The 19,671-nt window shown below is 44.8% G+C and overlaps 3 protein-coding genes across 6 annotated transcripts in view; 2 read left to right on the forward strand and 1 right to left on the reverse strand.

Moving 5' to 3' along the window:
- Positions 1–8,166, forward strand: part of LOC115542731 (eosinophil peroxidase) — a 55,949-nt gene extending 47,783 nt beyond the window's left edge. For both annotated transcript variants that reach the window (XM_030355127.1, XM_030355129.1), the window contains exon 16: positions 7,776–8,166. In XM_030355127.1, the coding sequence (XP_030210987.1) occupies positions 7,776–7,793 (18 nt within the window). In that variant the 3' untranslated portion in view covers positions 7,794–8,166. The remainder of the gene's footprint in view (positions 1–7,775) is intronic.
- On the forward strand, positions 579–8,070 carry LOC115542730 (eosinophil peroxidase). 3 transcript variants are annotated; one of them, XM_030355125.1, is made up of 16 exons: positions 579–642; positions 749–815; positions 1,038–1,119; positions 1,759–1,934; positions 2,450–2,582; positions 4,168–4,297; positions 4,393–4,599; positions 4,715–5,078; positions 5,362–5,522; positions 5,665–5,923; positions 6,008–6,178; positions 6,319–6,556; positions 6,793–7,013; positions 7,121–7,155; positions 7,332–7,460; positions 7,776–8,070. In XM_030355125.1, the coding sequence occupies exons 1-15, from the start codon at positions 619–621 to the stop codon at positions 7,440–7,442; spliced, it is 2,379 nt and encodes a 792-aa protein (XP_030210985.1). In that variant the 5' UTR covers positions 579–618; the 3' UTR covers positions 7,443–7,460; positions 7,776–8,070. The 3 variants fall into 3 exon arrangements, with proteins under 3 accessions (XP_030210985.1, XP_030210986.1, XP_030210984.1); XM_030355126.1 differs by having other exon boundaries at positions 7,332–7,403; XM_030355124.1 differs by lacking the exon at positions 7,776–8,070 and having other exon boundaries at positions 7,332–7,620.
- A 3,506-nt stretch (positions 8,167–11,672) lies between the features above and the next one.
- Positions 11,673–19,671, reverse strand: part of LOC115542738 (matrix metalloproteinase-17) — a 55,200-nt gene continuing 47,201 nt past the window's right edge. The window contains exons 7-10 of the mRNA XM_030355137.1: positions 19,399–19,481; positions 18,226–18,378; positions 16,455–16,712; positions 11,673–13,433 (exon numbers count right to left, since the gene is read on the reverse strand). Coding sequence (XP_030210997.1) covers positions 13,102–13,433; positions 16,455–16,712; positions 18,226–18,378; positions 19,399–19,481 — 826 coding nt within the window. The 3' untranslated portion in view covers positions 11,673–13,101. The remainder of the gene's footprint in view (positions 13,434–16,454; positions 16,713–18,225; positions 18,379–19,398; positions 19,482–19,671) is intronic.

Here is a 19,671-nt window from a genome sequence, read left to right on the forward strand (position 1 = left end):
CAACATAACTAATAATAACTAAAGAATGAAATGGCTTGTAAAACAGAAATGGTCTACTGTCCTCAATACGAGTGTAAGCATTTAAAGACTTGAAATCGGTTCCCTTGACGATGATACAGAATGGTGGATTAGAGGGTTTTTGAGGCTCTATATGCTAACATAACCTCATTTTATAACCATTTCAGAAAAAATAGATTCTTTCCTTAATGTCAGAAATAGAATGTTTGTCGTAGGCCTACACACCCTGAGAGGACACTTAGTTAACCTTTAAGCACATTTTTACATCCGCATTTAATGTTTGGATGTAAAAAAGTAAAATATTAATCTGAAAAAAGAAAAATTCAATCTGAAAAAAACAAAACAATGTGCTTCAAATATAAAAGTTAGTTAGTTAGTATAATATTTTTTAGATACTACTCAAAGCTTTTGTTGCACAAGAAACATGATTAGCTTAAATTATACATTTATATGAATCCAGTTCAGCTAGAAGAAGGAAGTAAGAACGATAGTATTTTACTGATATATTGACCACATCAACCCTGGGGGTGAGGCCAAAGATTGTCACTATAAATAGGCTGACACAGGGACAGTCTTCAAACCACCTTAGCATTGTTCTCAATGCTTTTAGCTTCATCTGCAGAGGTAAGTGGACCTCTTTCCTATGTGGGACCTAGCGGGTCGGTGTGCATTAGGCTTGCAACGGCTTAACATTGATGGCTGATGTTTGGTATGTTTTGTCCACTTTTAGATGAACCTGCTTGTCTGCATTATAACGCTGGGCATCTGTGTGATGCAGGCCCATTCAAACCCATCAAGTAAGCTTTTAAACGATTACCTTCCAAAAACATGGCGCTTTTAATGCATTTTGGTCAATGTTATTATACTGTTGTAGCTGAAGGTTTGGATTCTCCTGAACTTATGTTTTTTCCTTATTAATACTTGGATCTTTAGGTCAAATGTATGGTTTATTTTCTTAATGATCTTCTATCTTAATGTCGATGTTATGTTTTATTATTTTAATGCTCTTGTATCTGAAGGTCTGGGTCGTCCTTATCTTATGGAGTGCTTTGAAGAGGCCAAAACACTGGTGGATGATGCTTACAAGTACTCGCGAGATGAGTGAGTATGTTGTTGTTGAATCTTATTTTGTCTTAACGAGAATTTGATCTTACTGAAAATGATACTGTAACAGGATACTTCCACTATATGCATTCAAGACGCTTTCCCATATGTCTAATGATTCAACTGGCCTGGCTCCGCCTGCCTAAGTAGGCCTACTTTGGCTCAATTTTCATTTCCCTTCAGTAGTACGTCTGGGCTTGCGGTATATTCGCCGGTTTTTTCTCCGGTCAAATTTTGCCTGTCCAATCAGCGAACAGAGGGAGTGGCTGAGAACAATGATGAGGTTGTGTGCTAGTATCAATTGTAGTCAAACGTTAACGATTGGTTATGGCAGATCCAGAGAGGCACTGGGCAGATCCAATGGTTTTAAACTCAATCAGACACCCGCCTTCCAGTGAGTAAACGTTTGGCAATGAAGAGTGGCCAGACTCTCTGTGCAAATGAAATTTAAGTACGAGAGCCTGGTAGGACCAGGCTATGATTCAACTATAAACACAACAAAAACGGTGATTGATAAGAGAAAATTACCTTTACGTAGCCGTTTTACTTTCCTATTTAACTTGATGAAAATCATCACGTTAGTACTATATGGGCCCCATCGTATCATAACCATGCCCCCCCCCCGTTCCCCTCCAGGAGTCTGAGCAGGGTTCGCAGAGAGGTCGTCTCTCCGGCGGACATCCTGCGCCTCATGAAGCAGCCGCGTGGAGCCTCCCGCTCGGCCGTGCGCTCGGCCGACTACATGGACCAGACCCTGCGCCTGCTGCACGACCGCGTCCACCGCGTGCACAAACGCTCGCTCAACGCCACAGGTCAGAGCGCACGTGCTATGTTGTTGTCGTTAGTGAGCATGCAGGAGTTTTATTGAGGGCAGGTAAAGTGGCGGAGAGGTGTCGGTGAGGTGTCGGATGAGCTGAATGTGTACACTCATGCATGCACACTCACATTCATATCGACACACATGGGCTTAGTGCATGCACACTCAGGGCCGTCGGACAAAGGGGACAGTTGTGGGGGGGCTCAAGGCAGAGGGGGGGCCCATGACCAAAAAAAAATTTAAAAAAAGAAAAGATTATCTTACCCCCCCCCCCCCCCCCCCCCGTCGACAATCTGGCGCAGGGGGTCCATCAGTACCTATAGTATAGGGGCCCAGGATTTGGTGCTACGGCCCTGTGCACACTCACTCTCCCGCTCACTCACTCAAACACATACACAGACACACACACACACACACACTCAATCAATCACTTGAAAACTTACTCACTAAGTCACTCGAGAACACTAAAATGTACACCTTTTTTCTGAACCTATGTCTGCTGTTCTCCAGATCTGCTCCCTCGTGAAGACCTGGAGGTTCTCTCCAAGATCTCTGGATGTGCAGCCATGGTCAGCGATCCGCCCTGCCGCACCATTCAGAACCTGGACAAGTACAGGACCGCCACCAGCGTCTGCAACAACCTGTAAGAGCGACAATTACACTGTTATATTCCTGTCAGCTTGTCGTGTAGACCAAGTGGCTACAGCGGTTCCCAACCTTTTTTGGGCTGTGACCCCATTTTGACATAAAAAATTCTGCCGACCCCAGAGACATCTTTTTTTCTAGAATTAGTTGAACATGTTTGTTATTCTGTGAACAAAGTAGTCAGTAGTGAGTAGCCAGGATAAGTGCACAAATTTACAATTTTCCAAACATGTCCGTTACATATGCAAGGAGGCACAATTTCTGCTGGTCACACAGAAAGTCGCAAAAATCTTTTTATTTAACATCCATTGAAAACGCCAACAGCTCGTTTCTCAGCTTGAAAAACCGCTCCAACACGTGACCTCTCGACAACCACCGTGCCTCTGTGTGAAATAGTAAGTTTTCATATTCAGAGCACAGTGTCGGCGCAGTGCTGCAAACAGACGCGCGGGTCGAGGATGTGGCTTGATTTAATTCACCATGGTTACGACCTGTTGCAGTATGTCTGCGATGGGCGCATTTTAGTTTTTTTTTTTTTTACTTCTTCCTCCCCGCATATCGTTTTCCCCAATTCGATGGCAGCTGGCAATATTAAAGTCTCAGCAATGCTATGCGGCTTCATATAAGCAATGAGATAGCTCACCTTAAGAGATGCTTTCAGGGCCTGTTCACTAGCAGTCATAGCTTTTTTGAAATACACTCGCTGCTTATTCGGCTCTGCAATTTTATTTTCGAAAAAAGCTCTTGGTTTGCCGACATGCTCATTGTTTGTCGTCTCAAATGTCTTGGGTTTGTTCGGCTTCATACTCTCGGCAGACAGGACCTTCCTACATAGCAGACATTTCGGCTTCTCCTCGTTGCCTTCCATCACAATTGTAAATCCATACTGAATGAAACTTTGGTCGTATGTTCTCTGTCTCTTTGCTGTCTGTGCCACAGGACAGGCAGGCGAAGAAATCTTTCCATTTTGTTTTATATTCTCTGAATGCAAGTTTGTGTTTACATTTTACAAGTTTGAGTGGGAGCTCAAGTAGCCTAATGTAACTGTGCAGTCACGTGATCGCGGCATTGAAAGATGCGCCAGCTCAGATATTTGCTGCATTTTTTTTAACTAGATTTATATTAGTAGTATAGAAGACAGTTATGTACGATTATTTTTAGTGTTTTATTTAAAAAATAATAATATATATCTATATATAGATATAGATAATTATAATTTTTTTAAATCTTTTTTTTCCATTTTTTTTAATCAATTACTAGACATTTCAGGCAACCCCATTTAAATACTAGGCGACCCCACATGGGGTCGGGACCCCAAGGTTGAAAAACCCTGGTTCCAATTATACTTTTATTTTTAAACATTCCATTCAAATATATGCAATGGCAGTTGATTACCACCAACGATATGTGGACGCAAGTGATAAAAAAAAAGAGATTGTGAAAACTAGACGTTGAGGCGGTCGACGTGTGTCAACTAATTAAAGATCTTAAGACATCCCCCAACCACAAGTAACATGTGCCCACTTCAATGGAGGGAGAGAGGGAAGTTTCAAAGTAATAGTGTTTCAACATGCTGTCAACAGGATGAGTCCTCGCCTGGGGGCCTCCAACACCCCCTTCAAGCGCTGGCTCCCCGCTCAGTACGACGACGGCGTCGCCTTGCCCAACGGCTGGGAGAGAAACCGCCGCTTCAACAACTTCGTTCTCCCTCTGGTATGATTTCGTCAGCCCAGCCCATGCGGCAGTAAAATCCACGTGAGGCAAATACACACGTCTATCTACAACGGATTGTGTCCGTCCTCCATTAGGTCAGAGAGGTGTCCAACCGCATCCTGGCGACGCCAGATGAGGGCGTGGTTAACGACCCTGAATTTTCCCACATGACGACCCTGTTCGGCCAGTGGAACGACCACGACCTCACCTTCACCCCCTTCTCCCCAAGCATCCGCTCCTTCAGCAACGGCCTCAACTGTGACGAGAGCTGCGAGCGCTCTGAGCCCTGCTTCCCAATTCAGGTATGGTCACTGACTGGGTTCCAGTTGGAGCTTTTGTTGTATAGTACGATCTTTATGTTTAGACAGCGAAGCTGTGGTTTACAATCACCATCGTCATCTGAGCTCTTCTACACAGATCCCCCGCGGCGACCCCCGTTTGCCAACTGGCCCGGACAGCTGCATCCCGGTCTTCCGATCGGCGGCCGTATGTGGAACCGGAAATTCGGCATTCAATTTTGGCGGCGTGGCTAACAAGCGGGAGCAGATCAACACCCTGACGGCGTTCCTGGACCTGGGCCAGGTGTACGGCTCGGAGGAGCAGCTGGCGATGGACCTCCGCAACCTCACGACCGATGCGGGCCTCCTGCGCGTCAACGACAAGTTCAGGGACAACGGCCGGGAGCTGCTGCCGTTCAGCCCCCTGCTGCCCAAAATGTGCGCTACACGCCAGAGAGTCACAAACAACAGCAAGGCCGAGGAGGTGCCCTGTTTCCTTGCAGGTTGGCACAAATATGTATATCTTCATGCAACACACACACACACACACACACACACACACACAACTCTTTATATCGCTATACATCTGTCTTTACCTCTGTCTCTTATATTGAAATATATTTATATACAAATAAAAATAGTATTTCCATCTCTTTATATACACCTCTCACACCATCACTGTCTGTCCATCTTGTTTCTATCTCTATATCATAGCTAGCAAACCGTTTATAGACTCCCGACTAGTGTTGTGTCAATCGATTGTGCACGGCATGTGTCGGTTTCCAGGTGACGTTCGTGTCGATGAGAACATTGCCCTGACGTCCCTCCACACCCTGTTCATGCGAGAACACAACCGTCTGGCGCGTGAACTCAAGAAGCTAAACCCGCAGTGGGACGGTGAAACCCTCTACCAAGAGGCTCGTAAAATCATGGGCGCGTACACTCAGGTTAGCCCCACCCCTGCACTTCTTTAGTCATATCCTCTTCCCTCACTCAACTCTGATAAATCCTCTACTGACCGTACCACATCTCCTCCTCCTCCTCACCAAGCGTTCCTCCTCCTCAATACGTGTACTTCGTCCTCCTCAGGTGTTGGTTTTCAGGGACTACCTGCCCCACATCGTGGGTGACGTGGCCATGTCCAGACTGCTGGGCCCCTACCCAGGCTACAACCCCAACGTTGACCCCAGCATCGCCAATGTGTTCGCCACCGCCGCCTACCGCTTTGCCCACCTCGCCATCCAGCCCTTCCTAGCTCGCCTCGACCAAAACTACCGGGAGAACGCCCGCATCCCCAACGTGCCGCTCTTCAAGGCCTTCTTCACCCCCTGGAGGATCGTATTTGAAGGTGAGCGGAGGGGACACAAAGTGCTTGCAAGAAACATGAATTTAGAACGTGGTCGTTTCCTTCATTGTTGTTGGTTTGTTATAGGCGGAATCGACCCCCTGATCCGAGGTCTTGCGGGCCGTCCTGCCAAACTGAACGCTAAGAAACCCGTGCTGGTGAACGCGTTGCGGGAGAGGCTCTTCCAGTTTGTCATGCACCTGGCTCTGGACCTTGGGTCACTCAACATGCAGAGGGGCCGGGACCACGCCATCCCTGGTACCTATCCCCTAAAAGCCTCTCCTCCTCTCGTCTGCTTCCTCTTTGCTCGCGTGATTCAACTTACCTTCATTCAATTTATGACGCTACAAAGGCTATGCGATCTGATGGAAATCCACCTCTTTTACTCAACACGCTAGGCTACAACGCGTGGCGCAAGTTCTGTGGGCTGTCCCAGCCCGGCAACCAGGCAGAGCTGGCTCGGGTCCTTAACAATGCGGGCCTGGCGACAAGGCTCCTGCAGCTGTATGGAACACCAAGCAACATCGACGTGTGGCTGGGAGGCGTGGCAGAACCCTTGGTCCAGGGTGGCCGTGTGGGCCCTCTGTTCGCCTGCCTCATCGCCAAACAGTTCAAGAACATCCGCCAGGGAGACAGGTACGCATGCTGACATGTACTGACTGGATTGACGTTAGGGTGCAAAACCGACCCGGTTTGATCTAGATAAACTTTGGAGTATGATTGAATATGCAAGTTTGAGTTAAATTAAGAGGCAGGTGATTGAGGAGCAGGCAGCGGGGTAGGGGTCTGTGTGTGGAAATCATGGAGACCCACTTCAATACCCAAGCACGATCCACCTCATAACAACATTGAGTTCTGTTGGCCGTGAACAGGTTGTGGTACGAGAATCAGGGTGTGTTCAGCCCCAGCCAGAGGAATGTGCTGCGCACTGCCTCCCTGGCCAGGATCATCTGCGACAACACAGGCATCTCCAGCGTCCCCCTGGACCCCTTCAGCCTCCTCAGCCGTAGAAACCGTCTGGTCAGCTGCTCCAGAATCCGAAGCATTAGCCTCTTGCCCTGGAGGGAGAGGCCCCACGATGAGGCAGCATCAGGTGAGGAACAGGAATGTGAAAGGCTCACTTTCAATTCAGAAGAACCTTTAGCGTGCACATTTTATTGAATCCTCAATCGTTTTTAAAAGCTTTGTTTGTTTCTGCAGGCACAAATGAAATTCTTGCAGCAATTGAAGCTGAGGTAATAATTATGAATGTATTTTTTTTATCCAGTGTTGGACAATACACTTATTGATATGTTAAATTCCCATACTTGCCCACAGATCCTTCCCCCCTTTCTTTTTAATAAACTGATATGTAAATACTGAGGGAGAAAAGATGACAGATACCGATTTGTATTATCTTGTTTGTATCCAGAGGACCAGGCTTTCCCAGGCAGAGCAGGACATCATGGGCAAGAAGGAGCCAAAGATGGAAGAGGACAATGAGGTGGTTATGTCTCACATCTCTGTAGGACAAGAAGAATGAGCTAGTTCAGGAATAAGGGTGTGTGATCTTGTGAACAATTATTTGTGTTCCTATTGGTTATTGGAATTATTTACTCCAGCTTTCATTTGCTGTGAAATTGGTCAATGACAATTATATTATAGAATACGTTAGGCCATGTAATTAAAGTCTCTGACCTTATCCCCCTTTTGCAGATTCACTCATGACGTTTCTTTCATTTTTCATAATCCAACTAGCGCCTTGCATAGCTTTGAAATAGTGCAGACCCTGTAGACCGAGCAAGTACCTGAACATCTGACAGGTGATCATGCAGTTCCTCTAACATTACCTTCTGCTTGTATTTTTCCTCCTCTGGTTCCCCAGGGGGCATAAGAGGTGAACCTGGCTCTTGAAAGAAAGATTTCTAATCAATGCAACCCGTTAAGAGTCTTTACCTGCCTGACTTGATGGTGAATTTGTGTCAAACCATTCCACAAACCGCTTTTCTCTCAACACCGGGGGCCCGGTATTTTTTTAAGGCCACTGTTACACCATGAAACGTAAATTGAAATTTTAACAACAACTCTGACAATTGAATTACTTTGTCGGAGTTGGTAAACATTTTTGACCCTTGTTTTGTCTATCCACTAAATTTATTTGCACAAATCAATTCTGTTTGAATCCGATCTATTATTTTTTTAATCTGTATCATATGAAGCGAACCAACTGCTTTGAATAAATAATTCCTGTTGATGGAATTGTTAAATCGAGAAACATTTTTACGGGTTAACGACAACTAGTTCATAGCCAAACTGAGAGCGTCAGTATTAAACCATTCTTTTAACCAAGTGGACGTTTGGCTCGGTCTAGTGGCCATTGATTGAACTGCAATGCTGCAAACAGGCCATGGATGCAAAGACGCGCACAAAAAGAAAATCCGTTTTGATGATGGGTTATCGTTGTATAATGCAATATGTTTGTATGGGTAATCAATACTGTCCCAAATAGCAAATTCCAAAACTGCTTTTAATACAACACCAACACTTGGATCAAAACTAGATTGTTGAATGCTGTATGAAACGAGATAAAACAAACACATTGGAACAGTTGATGAAGTTTCTCTATGACATCATCTGGTAGACACTTAATCTGGCGGCGGGGCTATATTGTTCAGGCTTTTGCCGTCTTGCACAACCTCGCCAAGCAACTAAAGTTCCAGATCCAGCGTATGGATATGCATTTTCTATTAAAATCTGGAGGTGAGCTGACCGTCATCTACTGGCAGCACGAGGGGAACTGAGGTAGGTAAGAAGCCGCTGGATCCGGCCCGGACTCCTTATTTCCCAGGTACACAGCCCGTAACCTAATGTCTGTCCCCACGTGGTGGGTTGAACGGTACGTTTCTAAACTTTCCCCAATCGTACCTATCAAGGGGTCTAGGTGAGAGGTAGGCTACTCACCGCAGGACCACAGTCATTGCAGACGAACAGCTCTCTCCGTAACATGCCGCAATGGCACCTCCTCTCCAGGTGATCAGCCCCTTGATTCCCGTCGTTCAGTATCCCCGTAGCCTGGTTATACCCATGCTGCCTTTCACGCTGTTTCATTTCGCGCTGCGAGGCAGCCTGGATTCCATGGATCCGAATTTCGCCTGCGATAGGGAACCAATCACAGAACGGGGAGAGACGGCAAGACGATGTCGACGTCTATTCGACACACCCATCTCGTCTTCTTCCTCATCGGATTCTGTCACTCTACATACGTCATCTGGTATAATTGATACGATTGGCTATGAACTACGTACAGACTCATATGATAGACATTCGTAGCGCCCAATGAACGGCTCCGGGCAATCGTAAACCACGCCTCAAATACGAGAAAATGAATGTGTGGTTCCCAGACCTCAACTCAATGTAGATTGAGATGAGGTCTGGTGTTAGCCAGGCTAGTATCCCCGTGTATTAGCAAGCAAAAGTTTCCTCATTGAAGTGTCTTGACAGCAAAACGTGTGTCCTTTGGGTTAGGTCCTACATCCAAGTCCCATATGCAGAGAGGCACCTCAAGAAACTCTAAGTTAACTTAAATAAAGCTATGCAAAACGCGTTTAGAAAACAATGCACTCCACAATAAGACCTGGCACACCACTGACCACCAGGAGGCTTCACCTGATATACCAACCCCATAGTTACACATGCTTTGAAATATAACTTGGAAGAAAATTGTGAAAATCTCAACCCCCCAACCTCAACGGCCATTTGGTGGTGAACTGGAAACCGAAAACTGAAAACTGAAAACTGGTGACGACCACTGTTGAAAAGTGGCCAAGAAAAGGGCACATTTCGTTCTTTCTGTCTGGAGGTCAGTCAATTAATGGAATGTCTGCCCCTCATGAATACAGGCACGTACAAAAGGTTGTAAGCGTAGTGTAAAGGGAAGGTTTTGATATAATGGATGGCGCTGAATGCTGTCATTGAAAACGGTGGTGCTTTAGCTTGGTCCACAAAAGCATCCTGTCACTGTGTAACCTATCTCAAGGGCATCAGAACTTCTGTTGCCAACACTCATAGTCTGCCGAATGACCTCAGTAAGAGAAAGTCATCATGGATTAAGTATTCATCCATCCCTTTCAGTTTCCGCTGTGGATTTTGCATCTTGTATACTTGAATTGCCGTAGTCTAGGTTATTTATGTGTTTCTCTGTGGTGAGAAGCCTCACAGAGTGATTGACATTAGCTCTCTGAGGGCTTCTAAACACCCGCTGTGCTCAAAGTGCAGAACGTACGCCTGTTCTGCTCAAACAACATAATGATGCAGAACTCACATAAGTGGCTTGTGCATCTCTCTCCCTGCAGAGGAATAAACAACACAGAGAGCCATTGAAGCCCACCGTCCCACAGAGCAAACACTACGGTCGGTGAGTAAGTAGGCTACAATGCGGGTTGAAATGTGTTTCGAAGCCGACAACCGTTTTAGACCACCCTCATTGTCATAACTCAATATAATGCACGGCTAGCTGCATAGTCAAGACTGAGACAGAGTAAGCAGCAGAGAGAGAATGGCTAGTTTTTGTACCCTAGGAATGATTAGCTGTGCTTGCTGGAATACACAGACTTTTTGTGAGTACAGGCTTGTGATTCACAACATTTCCAACAGGGGTCAAAGGAATACTGCTTTCACTTACAAAGCAACTGTTCAGACAGGATTTGGCATTGGCAAGGCGCCTCTTTCTATGAAATGCAGCATGAAATAAAAAAGTGACCAAGGACACTTCTACCATATTATTCACCTACCTATTCAACAAAGTATGCAACACTTCATTAATTCTAGTGAAACATGAATTCCTCTGCAGCCGGAAACATGCTAATGACCCTTTAACCAGAGGAGCACTAGACTAGACTAGTCCCATCCAGTAGCTCTTTACATAATGTACCAGCCCCGGTGCTCTGCTGAGCCTTGCAGTTCAGGCTCTACCTCAACCCATCATAACATGTATACAATACATGTATATGTGCATGTGTTTCTACATTGTATTACGTAAAAGCAGATGCTATGCTTATTTTTTCCATTTTTGTGTACTCAAATGATTCGTTAACCTTTGGGGTCAAAAACTCATTGTTGAATGTAAGTCACTTTGGAATCACCTTCAGCTAAATAAATGTACATTTATAGTTAAATATAGTTTTTCAGTACAATTGTCAACGTTACCTACAATATTGAGCATTTGTTTAATATTATTTTGTTTGAATTACATTTACTACTTCTATAATAATTAAAGTTGTAGACACTGATTTAGACTTTTTAATGGTCCAAGGTTGTAGGAATCACTAGGAGCACAGTTGAAAATGAAATAATAATTTGAGGCTACCCCTAATTTGTCCTTTTATAAGGTGAATGTGAAATATGTGGTGGATAAATACATCAGAAAGTGGTGTACTGCCTAGAAGAATGAGTGTTATTATCCTCCTTTTTTGCTGTTTCTCGTCTATCCTGTGACAATGGTGACGTGCAAGACAATAAACAAAAAAGGACGTAACATAACATCTTTCTAACCGAGATCTACAAAGTAATAAAATGTGTCTTAATGAATCAGAATTCAGTTTGACTGAAATATAGAAAAGTAAAACAGCAACAGACACGGATAATGTAATTGCTCCAAGATTTCTGATGCATTTTTTTTTATAATATTTGTCTTTCTGTCTGCCTCCCAGTTTGTCATTGCCTGCTTTGATCGTCTTCTGTCACACTTTCTAAAATAAATGCTTGTATAAACTTGTGAATTTAAGTTAGTACTTTATTTTTATTTTTTTTACAAAAATATTTGACATTAGAAAACATCTCAAAATCTATATATCTCAGTTGTTGTTTCCAACAGACACTTGACTTCTCGTTTCAAATATATCAATGTCTATATTTAAATTGTATGTAAATATATCTTAACAGTAGGAACAAAGCCATCAAATCAACCCAGCTGAAGAGTTCGGAGGTTTATAAGACATCAGACAGCCCTCTTCGTCATCCTTTAGCCATGGGGGAGGAGGGAATCTTGGAAGTGATGAAGAGGAGGGTCCAGTGGTGGTTAATGTGCATGTTGGTCTGAACATCATGAAATAATCGCTAACTCGATTTTTCAAAAACAATATCATCACAATCCGTATTTATTACACCAAAAAAAAAAATACAACAGAACCAAAACCTATCCAATGCTGCCAAAAAACATGAGCCCAAAAGACCTCTTTGAAGCACAGTTCTAACTCAAAGGGGAGTCTACTGTCCACCATTTTAGCCCCCTCTATGCACTTCTAGCCCGCGTCTTGGGGAGTCCAAGTATGCAAACTGGCTATAATCAAGTAAAATGACCACCTGGCTAGTTCTGGCATTACATTGTAGAAGCATTATATTAAAGCACTTGTTGGAATTATCGGGAATGGCCAAAAATAAACAGCATGGAGCCATGGTTTGCCTTGCCTTTAATTTATCTACATCGGTGCATATCTGAAGACAGTTTTTGTGTGTTTTTTACCATCCCAGCGTGCCTTACATCTGTCTTTGCTACGTGCTAACTAGCTACTTACTGTATATGAACCTGTGCATTACTTAACCTTCTATTTACCAACTAGCTAGCATCTCCAAAAATGTATCTTTGCTTTGGTCTATCCCTGAATCTCGTAGCCTTACTGTTAGCCTCCTTTGGCAAGTCATCCAGCCCCTAAGCTGCTCCCTTATACACTGTACTCAAAGCAAATGCAATTTGCTTTGGATAAAATGTCTTAAAAAAAGTAATAAAGATAATGGCTAAGATGTTGACGTTAACTTGACATGAAGATCATTACTGCTGTTCACGCCCTTTGAACACTGCATTATTGCCAACAAGCTCTAGAACAAGTAAGACGCCTCATCACGTTTCCGATTAACTGCAAAAAGATATGATGAAAAGAGACAAGTGCTCCCTCTGAAATAACAGTTTTACCTGTTTTACTGCTAAGAGAAAATACAGGACGATGTCCATGACAGATAAAAAAAGAAAAACAACATTTGAGGAACCGAGAACAACTGTCAAAAAAAAAAACGGTCTAGTTGGTTCAAAAATGACCTGTCCCCTGGCTCTCCACCCAATCAGGCTCTGGTCCTGTCCTTTCGTCTCGCCGACTCGGCCGCAAGACCACCTCGTTTCAGTTCAACTCCCTTCAGCTCCTCCCCCTCCATCATAGCGGCGGGGCACCGAGGGCCAACAGGAGTGTCCAAAGGGGTGGGAGGAGCCAGAGGGTGAGAGAAGGGGAGGAGCGGACCCCCGGCGGGGAGGCCATGTCGGAGGTGCAGGAGCACACCTCGTAGCCGTTCTCGGCGTGGTCGGGGAGCTGCCGAACGCCGCCGCCGCCGTCCGCGGCGCCCTTGCCGTCGGCGTTGGGGGAGTCCGACTGCATCTCGGTGCAGAGCAGCCAGTCCTTGGCGATGAGCCGCGGGAACCCCGCCTCCACCTCCATGTCGCTGGCCAGCACGCGCCAGTACTCTTTCCCTTTGAAGAAGTAGGAGGAGCCTGGACCGGAAGAGAGCACAGAGAGCCGCCAGGTGGTCAGGGTGTAAGATGTCACAACAAGATACATATCTCAAACGCTTTCAAACGCTCTTGCACCACGCTCTCGGCATGTTCCGATGTTGGGCCGGTTCGGGAGAGACCACCGCTTCATGTGTTCAAGCTGCAAATATGCGGGTTACAGATTTCCACGTGCAGGGGCGGCGAGGTAGCGGCCGATGAACTGTTGGATGTTGGATCCTAGAATTGCATGGGCTGAGAATCACGGAATAGTAAAAGAAGGCTGGCACAGCACAAGTCTGGACGTTTCCGGTACTTATTCTCTGAAGGTTTAGATGGAGTAAACATCTGTATGTGCAACGTGACCTCAAAATGGATTTTCTAATCGTGGTTTGTAGAAATATTCACAGGGAACACAAATGATCAGGGCCAGTGAGTATTAGAGATTGTAAACGGAAGCAGCAAAATAAAGTTTGACATTCTTGCACTCTCAAATTCAGCCTTCACGAATGCAGAGGTAGTGACCATCGACGCACATTGAATATTAAAAAGCCTCCTGTGTAACACAGATACGTTTTTGAGTCTTTATTTGGGGCATTATTTGGTTCTGTACATGCCATTCTGAATGATCTCTTTGACCAGATGATGATGTTTTGCTCTCTGATCTTATCCTTAATCTTTCAGATTTCTAAATCTTTCATTGGCCCCTGTTCACACACACAACAGCCATTGATGTGGCCCCCTGCCTTGTGTGTCTGTGTGTGAGCGCATGCACAGACGTATCCCTGTGGTTCCTACAATTTACTTCAAAGAAAAATATTCTTTATGTACTGCTGTTTCTTGAGCCCCTCTCCTCCCTCTCCATACACACACACACACACACACACACACACACACACACACACACACACACACACACACACACACACACACACACACACACACACACACACACACACCTCAGATTCAGATCACCTAGGGTAAAGGTAAGGAGCTTCTACACACTTGTTTTTAGAAGACCCAAAATAACAGAGAGTAGAAGAGAAGTACAGAGCTCCAAAAAGGGTCTGGCCTGGGATTGGCAGTTACCTTCCCCTGAATCCCGGCCCTAAAAAATTCAGAGTCTGGTGTTGGTTGACACTTGATTGGCTTGAATCGTAACCAAGCCAATCAGCATCTTGTAGGCAACTTAAAAGAGATGGAATCTGTGTTACCGTAGCGAGCAACAGAAAACAACAGACTATATTTTATCTTTTGAAGCCATTTAGTAAAATTCAACAACAGAGGGAGCAGAGAATGACATGTTATCTGCTCTGTGATTGTTTTCGGTGGACCCAACACCCCTCTGTCTTTGAGAAACGCATCAGATGAAAACTCGGACTGATTATGAAGTGAAACTAAATAGAAATTCAGGATGACTTCGGGCTAGGCAGGGCGTTCCTTTAGTGACAAGCACCATTTGCATCATTAGCTTGTTTTGGGACCTGCATGAAAACACTTTTCAGTTACCCGAGACAGGATAATAATATGTTAAGACGACGGTGAACGAAATTAGATAAAAAATTGTGTCACAAGTCCGACGTACACACACACACACAAAATTGTTTCACAAGTCCAAATTATATTTATCTTATCATTGTTACGGATATAAATATGTATATGTTCCTTTAGTTCTTTGTAATATTAATACATTTTTTATAGATTATTTTAACTACGTGTGATTCATGAGGCAAAAAAATGGATAGAGGCATACTGGGCTTCGGACCCACACCATGTAAGCTGAATCCACCCTAACCCCTCTAGACTACCGTGCCATAATTTAATAGCAGGTCATGAAATCCAAATGTGGACCAGCACCAATATGATTTTGTTGATGTTATGAGTCATCTCCCTTGAGTTACGAGTGACTGAATACCAAATTAGGTTGGGTCGTACGGGCAATACTTTAAATAAGATTGTTTACACTTCTTCGTGCTTAATAATTCATTGCATTTATATCACGCTTTTCAAGAATCCCAAAGCACTTAACAGTGTGTTTGTGTGTGTGTGTGTGTGTGTGTGTGTGTGTGTGTGTGTGTGTGTGTGTTTGGGGGGGGGGGGGGGGGGGGGGGCATAGCACTTGATCCACTATCCAGGAGTAAACAGTCTTGCAATGTATACATACAGTATGTATGAATTTACATTGGTGTTTCTCGTGTCCAATTTCTTTAAATATGTTTATAGGAATACAGATATCTCTGGAAAAATTGACCTTGATCTCAATGAGACTTCCTGTTTAACAGTACCTGTAGTTACGATAAAAAGAGACATCATTTGAGTTAATAAGTAAGAAATGGCCTAGCCCTCAATCAGGTAGTAGTGAGTGAAGTACGCTGGGAGAATATCCGTTTAGAGTTGACTGCGCCTCCTTCTTTAAGAGCTCCCGGTTAATTACTGAACAATCAGCACATATTTTCTGTGATTTTCTATTTCAGAAAATCCATCTTGCCTTTCAAACACAAGTGCATGGATTGCAAAACTTCTCAATGGACGAGAAACATCGGGAGGGGAAGGAGCAGACATTTTATCTTCTGACTTTTAAATCTCTAGAAGTACATAAAGAGGGATAAATCTCTCTCTCTCTCTCACGCACATTAGAAGCCCCCCGTTCCAGACGTTCCGTAACTGGGGTGAGGTCGGCAGGGGACTGAGCCGTCCAGTCACCACGTTGTGTGGTCAGTGCTCCACTTTCTTTGAGTCTTTCACTGAACTCTGGTTTGGAACGTGTATAATAAAATGTATTGTACATGCCTCTGAATGTCGGTGAATCACTCATTTGAATGGAAAACAATTAAACTCCATTCAATTCAGTTAATTAAATCACCAGGAAGCTGCATCGATCTTGCCAGCGCTATAAAGCCTCTCTCTCTCTCTCTCTCTCTCTCTCTCTCTCTCTCCCCCTCCCTCCCTCCCCCCCTCCCTCCCTCCCTCCCTCCCTCCCTCCCTCTGTGTGTGTGTGTTGACCATGCACAGAAGCCCCCTCACCATCAGACCACCTCATGGCGTCGTCCAGGTTGGGGGGCAGCCCCTTCCAGAGCGAGGCGTCTTTGGGGTACCCCGGGTCCATGCGCCTCAGGTGGTCGTCGTAGCGCCAGTAGTGGACGCCCTGGAAGAAATATGTCTTGTCGTTGTGCGGCCAGACGAAGGCGGCGTCCACGCTGTCCATGGGCAGGCCGAAGTCACTGATTGGTCGAGGGTATCCTTCCTCCACGTTGTTGTCTTTAAAGACCCAGTACTTCAGACCTGGAGGGGAGGGCAATGGGCGGGACAGGGGAAGTGTCAGTCGAATGACTCCACCCAATGAGATTGAACACCCAGTACTTCAGACCTGGGGGGAGGATGTGGGACAGGGAAGTGTCAGATGTCTGTCTCTGACAATGAGATTAAAGACTCAGTACTTCAGACCTGTAGGGGATAGGGCCGGACTGGGAACTGTCAGTCAAACGTCTCCATCAATGGGTTGTATAAACAAATGAAGGTTTTTATCATCTTCTTTTATCTCATATCTTGTTGTTTTGCATTAACACCCCTTGCCCACTGCATCCGTCCGTTGATGGATCTCATTGACTTTGAATAGAGCGGAGCCACAATACATTGTGGATCCATCCGTTCTGTTGGAACCGTCGGCTCCGTCAAGAAGTTGAAAAATGTTCAACTTTTCAGGCAGCGACGGATCCGCCATCCAATCAGATCGCGTATGCAAATTTATGCACTGTGACACTACTCGGGTTTGGCTGACGGATGCCTCTGCAAAGACTACTCCCCCATCTGTCAGCCACGCCTTCCGTCATCCGTTGACGGATGGATGCAGTGAGCAAGCTGCGTAACTCTTATATATCTCGGCATATGAAATTATCATGATGAACATATGCTAGACATCACTGCCACAATAATTAGAAATACTCCAACACATCAACAGAAATAGAGCACTGGGATCTAATTGGCAGTGAATCTTCTTATAATTAAGGGCTTATGGCTGTTATCGTGTCATCGGCAAGATGTGCCAAGTCTCAGTTAATTGTGGGTTTCAGTCTCCCTTACAGAGTATATCAACAGTTGCGGTTTTCTTCTCCACATATCTATCTGCTCAATGACACAAAATAAAAAGAAATGCCCCTGTTATAATATAATTAGCTATTCAGAGCAGGGTTCCTCAACCTCTTTTATTACTGAGGCCCAGTATGCATATACTGGGGGAGGGTGCAGGCAACCTGACTAACCAGTAGGGGTCGCTAATGCAGCGACCAGGACACAAACCGTTAACTGCCTGCCTCATCTAATCTAATCAACACAGATACTGTTAAGCCATCATTTAGAATATAAACGCGGCTTTATTAATAGACAGTAAAAGTCTAACAGTCTAGCAACACGACTGTGATGTGCTGTGTAAACATCAAGCCAATAAAAGCTTAAAGATGAGCTTGGCCATCGTATGTAAACAGTATTCAATAAGCATAGAGAATAAGAATTGTATATATTTTTTATTACTAATATTTAATTTGTTTTGTAGGCTTCAAAGAGTAATGCAATAATCCTTTGTTAAATGTGATTAATTATTTTCTCTACTCAAAGTAGTGTGTACAATGAGTACAATTGAATCTAGCAGTACCTCTACTTCAGTACAATCTCATCAAAGGAACAGTACTTCTACTTGTGTACATTCTCATCTAAGTAAGTATGATGGTTCAGTATGATGGTTCTGTACTTTTCCCCCCTGGACATCAGAGTGTGGTTGTGTGTGTGTGTGTGTGTGTACCTTTTAAGAAGACGATCTTGTGGTCCCCGGGTCTCTCGTATACGGCGTCCAGGCCGTCTAGGTTGGCAGGCAGGCCCCTCCAGAAGCGCTGGATCTGGGCGGGATGCAGGGACACCAGGTGCCTTTCCCGGGTCAGCCTCCAGAAGAATTTCCCTGGGATACATAGACGACGACGGATTACCATGGTGACCTTTATTTAGTATAGGTAACCAACTATTTGCTTCTATTAAGTTTTAGTAAACCCAAAAATCACCATATCAGCTCAGGTTCAACACAGTTCAGTTCGGGTCAACGTGTGTCATTTTTCACTAACATGTTTGACGTTAAACAGAGTAAATTCTCTGTCATTAAGTCTGCTACTTCTTGTTAAAAACACTTTTCCACGGTTGTATTTTTCTATTGGTTCCTCAGCCTAGTCGGAGCGATCGTGAGGTTGTTTTTGACCATCGTACGTTTGACCATCCCCCTCGCACTGGCTGCTATGGAACCCAAATTGTCAGTTGTATAGATATTTATAAAGCAATTACATGACATGACACATAATAAAGTCCCAGTGATTCTATACAAGGTTATTTCGTGCTTTCACATTGCATTTTCGTCAAGAGATTCATGGCCATCAGGAACTGGGATTCTCCTAACTCTCATTTCCACTGAACGTTATCGCAGACTTAAGACAAATTAATTCTGCCAGGCCGGTTTTCCGTAAAGTCTATCTACCCACGGTGGTCCGACAGATCCAATTACCCTCCAACGTGAGAGGCAGAGCCCAGATCCAGCCGATGACAGCGGCATGACAGGTCATCCTTGAAGTTCTGCCCGTGTGTTCACTTTATCAGCGGCTCAGGACAGATTGTATGAACCGGTGGTGAGGATCAGAGATTTTCTTGCTGTGGAGTTTTTTCCCCTTCCCATGTGCAATTAGGATAGCTTTTTAATTAGTGCCTGGAGTCGGCGGTGCGCATGCCCGCACACCAGAGCAGGGACGGATAATAATATAGTCATCTTGAAATCAGCAGTCATTATTAAAGGCGGACATTTTTCCTTGTCACAGATCCTGCAGTTTCACTTCCCTCTCCCACCCTCCCTTTTCAGCCCTTGTGTTATCTATTTTGGTCGATCCCTCTCCTTCTCCCTCCGTCTCTGGATCTCGTCCTCCCTGTGGGGCTTGTGTACCTTTGAAAAAGAAGGCTTCTCCTCGGATCTGGGCCACGGCATCAAAGTGGCTCGTACATCTGTCTGGGGTGTCTCGCCCCAACCTGAAAGAGAGACACAGAGTGTGACACAGAGAGAGAGAGAGACAGAGAGAGACACAGAGTGAGACACAGAGATAGTTAGAGAGACAGAGAGAGTCACAGAGTGAGAGAGAGAGACAGACACAGAGAGAGACACAGAGTGAGACACAGAGTGAGACAGAGAGGGAGAGAGAGAGAGACAGAGTGAGACAGA

This window comes from Gadus morhua, chromosome 4 (genome assembly GCF_902167405.1).
Source record: "Gadus morhua chromosome 4, gadMor3.0, whole genome shotgun sequence".
In the NCBI taxonomy this organism is placed as follows: Eukaryota; Metazoa; Chordata; class Actinopteri; order Gadiformes; family Gadidae; genus Gadus; species Gadus morhua.

Coding starts and splice junctions, on each gene's coding strand:
- LOC115542730 (XM_030355125.1), top strand. CDS start 619: ATGCTTTTAGCTTCATCTGCAGAG. Junction 2,583..4,167: donor ACCAGCGTCTGCAACAACCT/GTAAGAGCGACA, acceptor TGCTGTCAACAG/GATGAGTCCTCGCCTGGGGG. Junction 7,014..7,120: donor CCACGATGAGGCAGCATCAG/GTGAGGAACAGG, acceptor TTGTTTCTGCAG/GCACAAATGAAATTCTTGCA.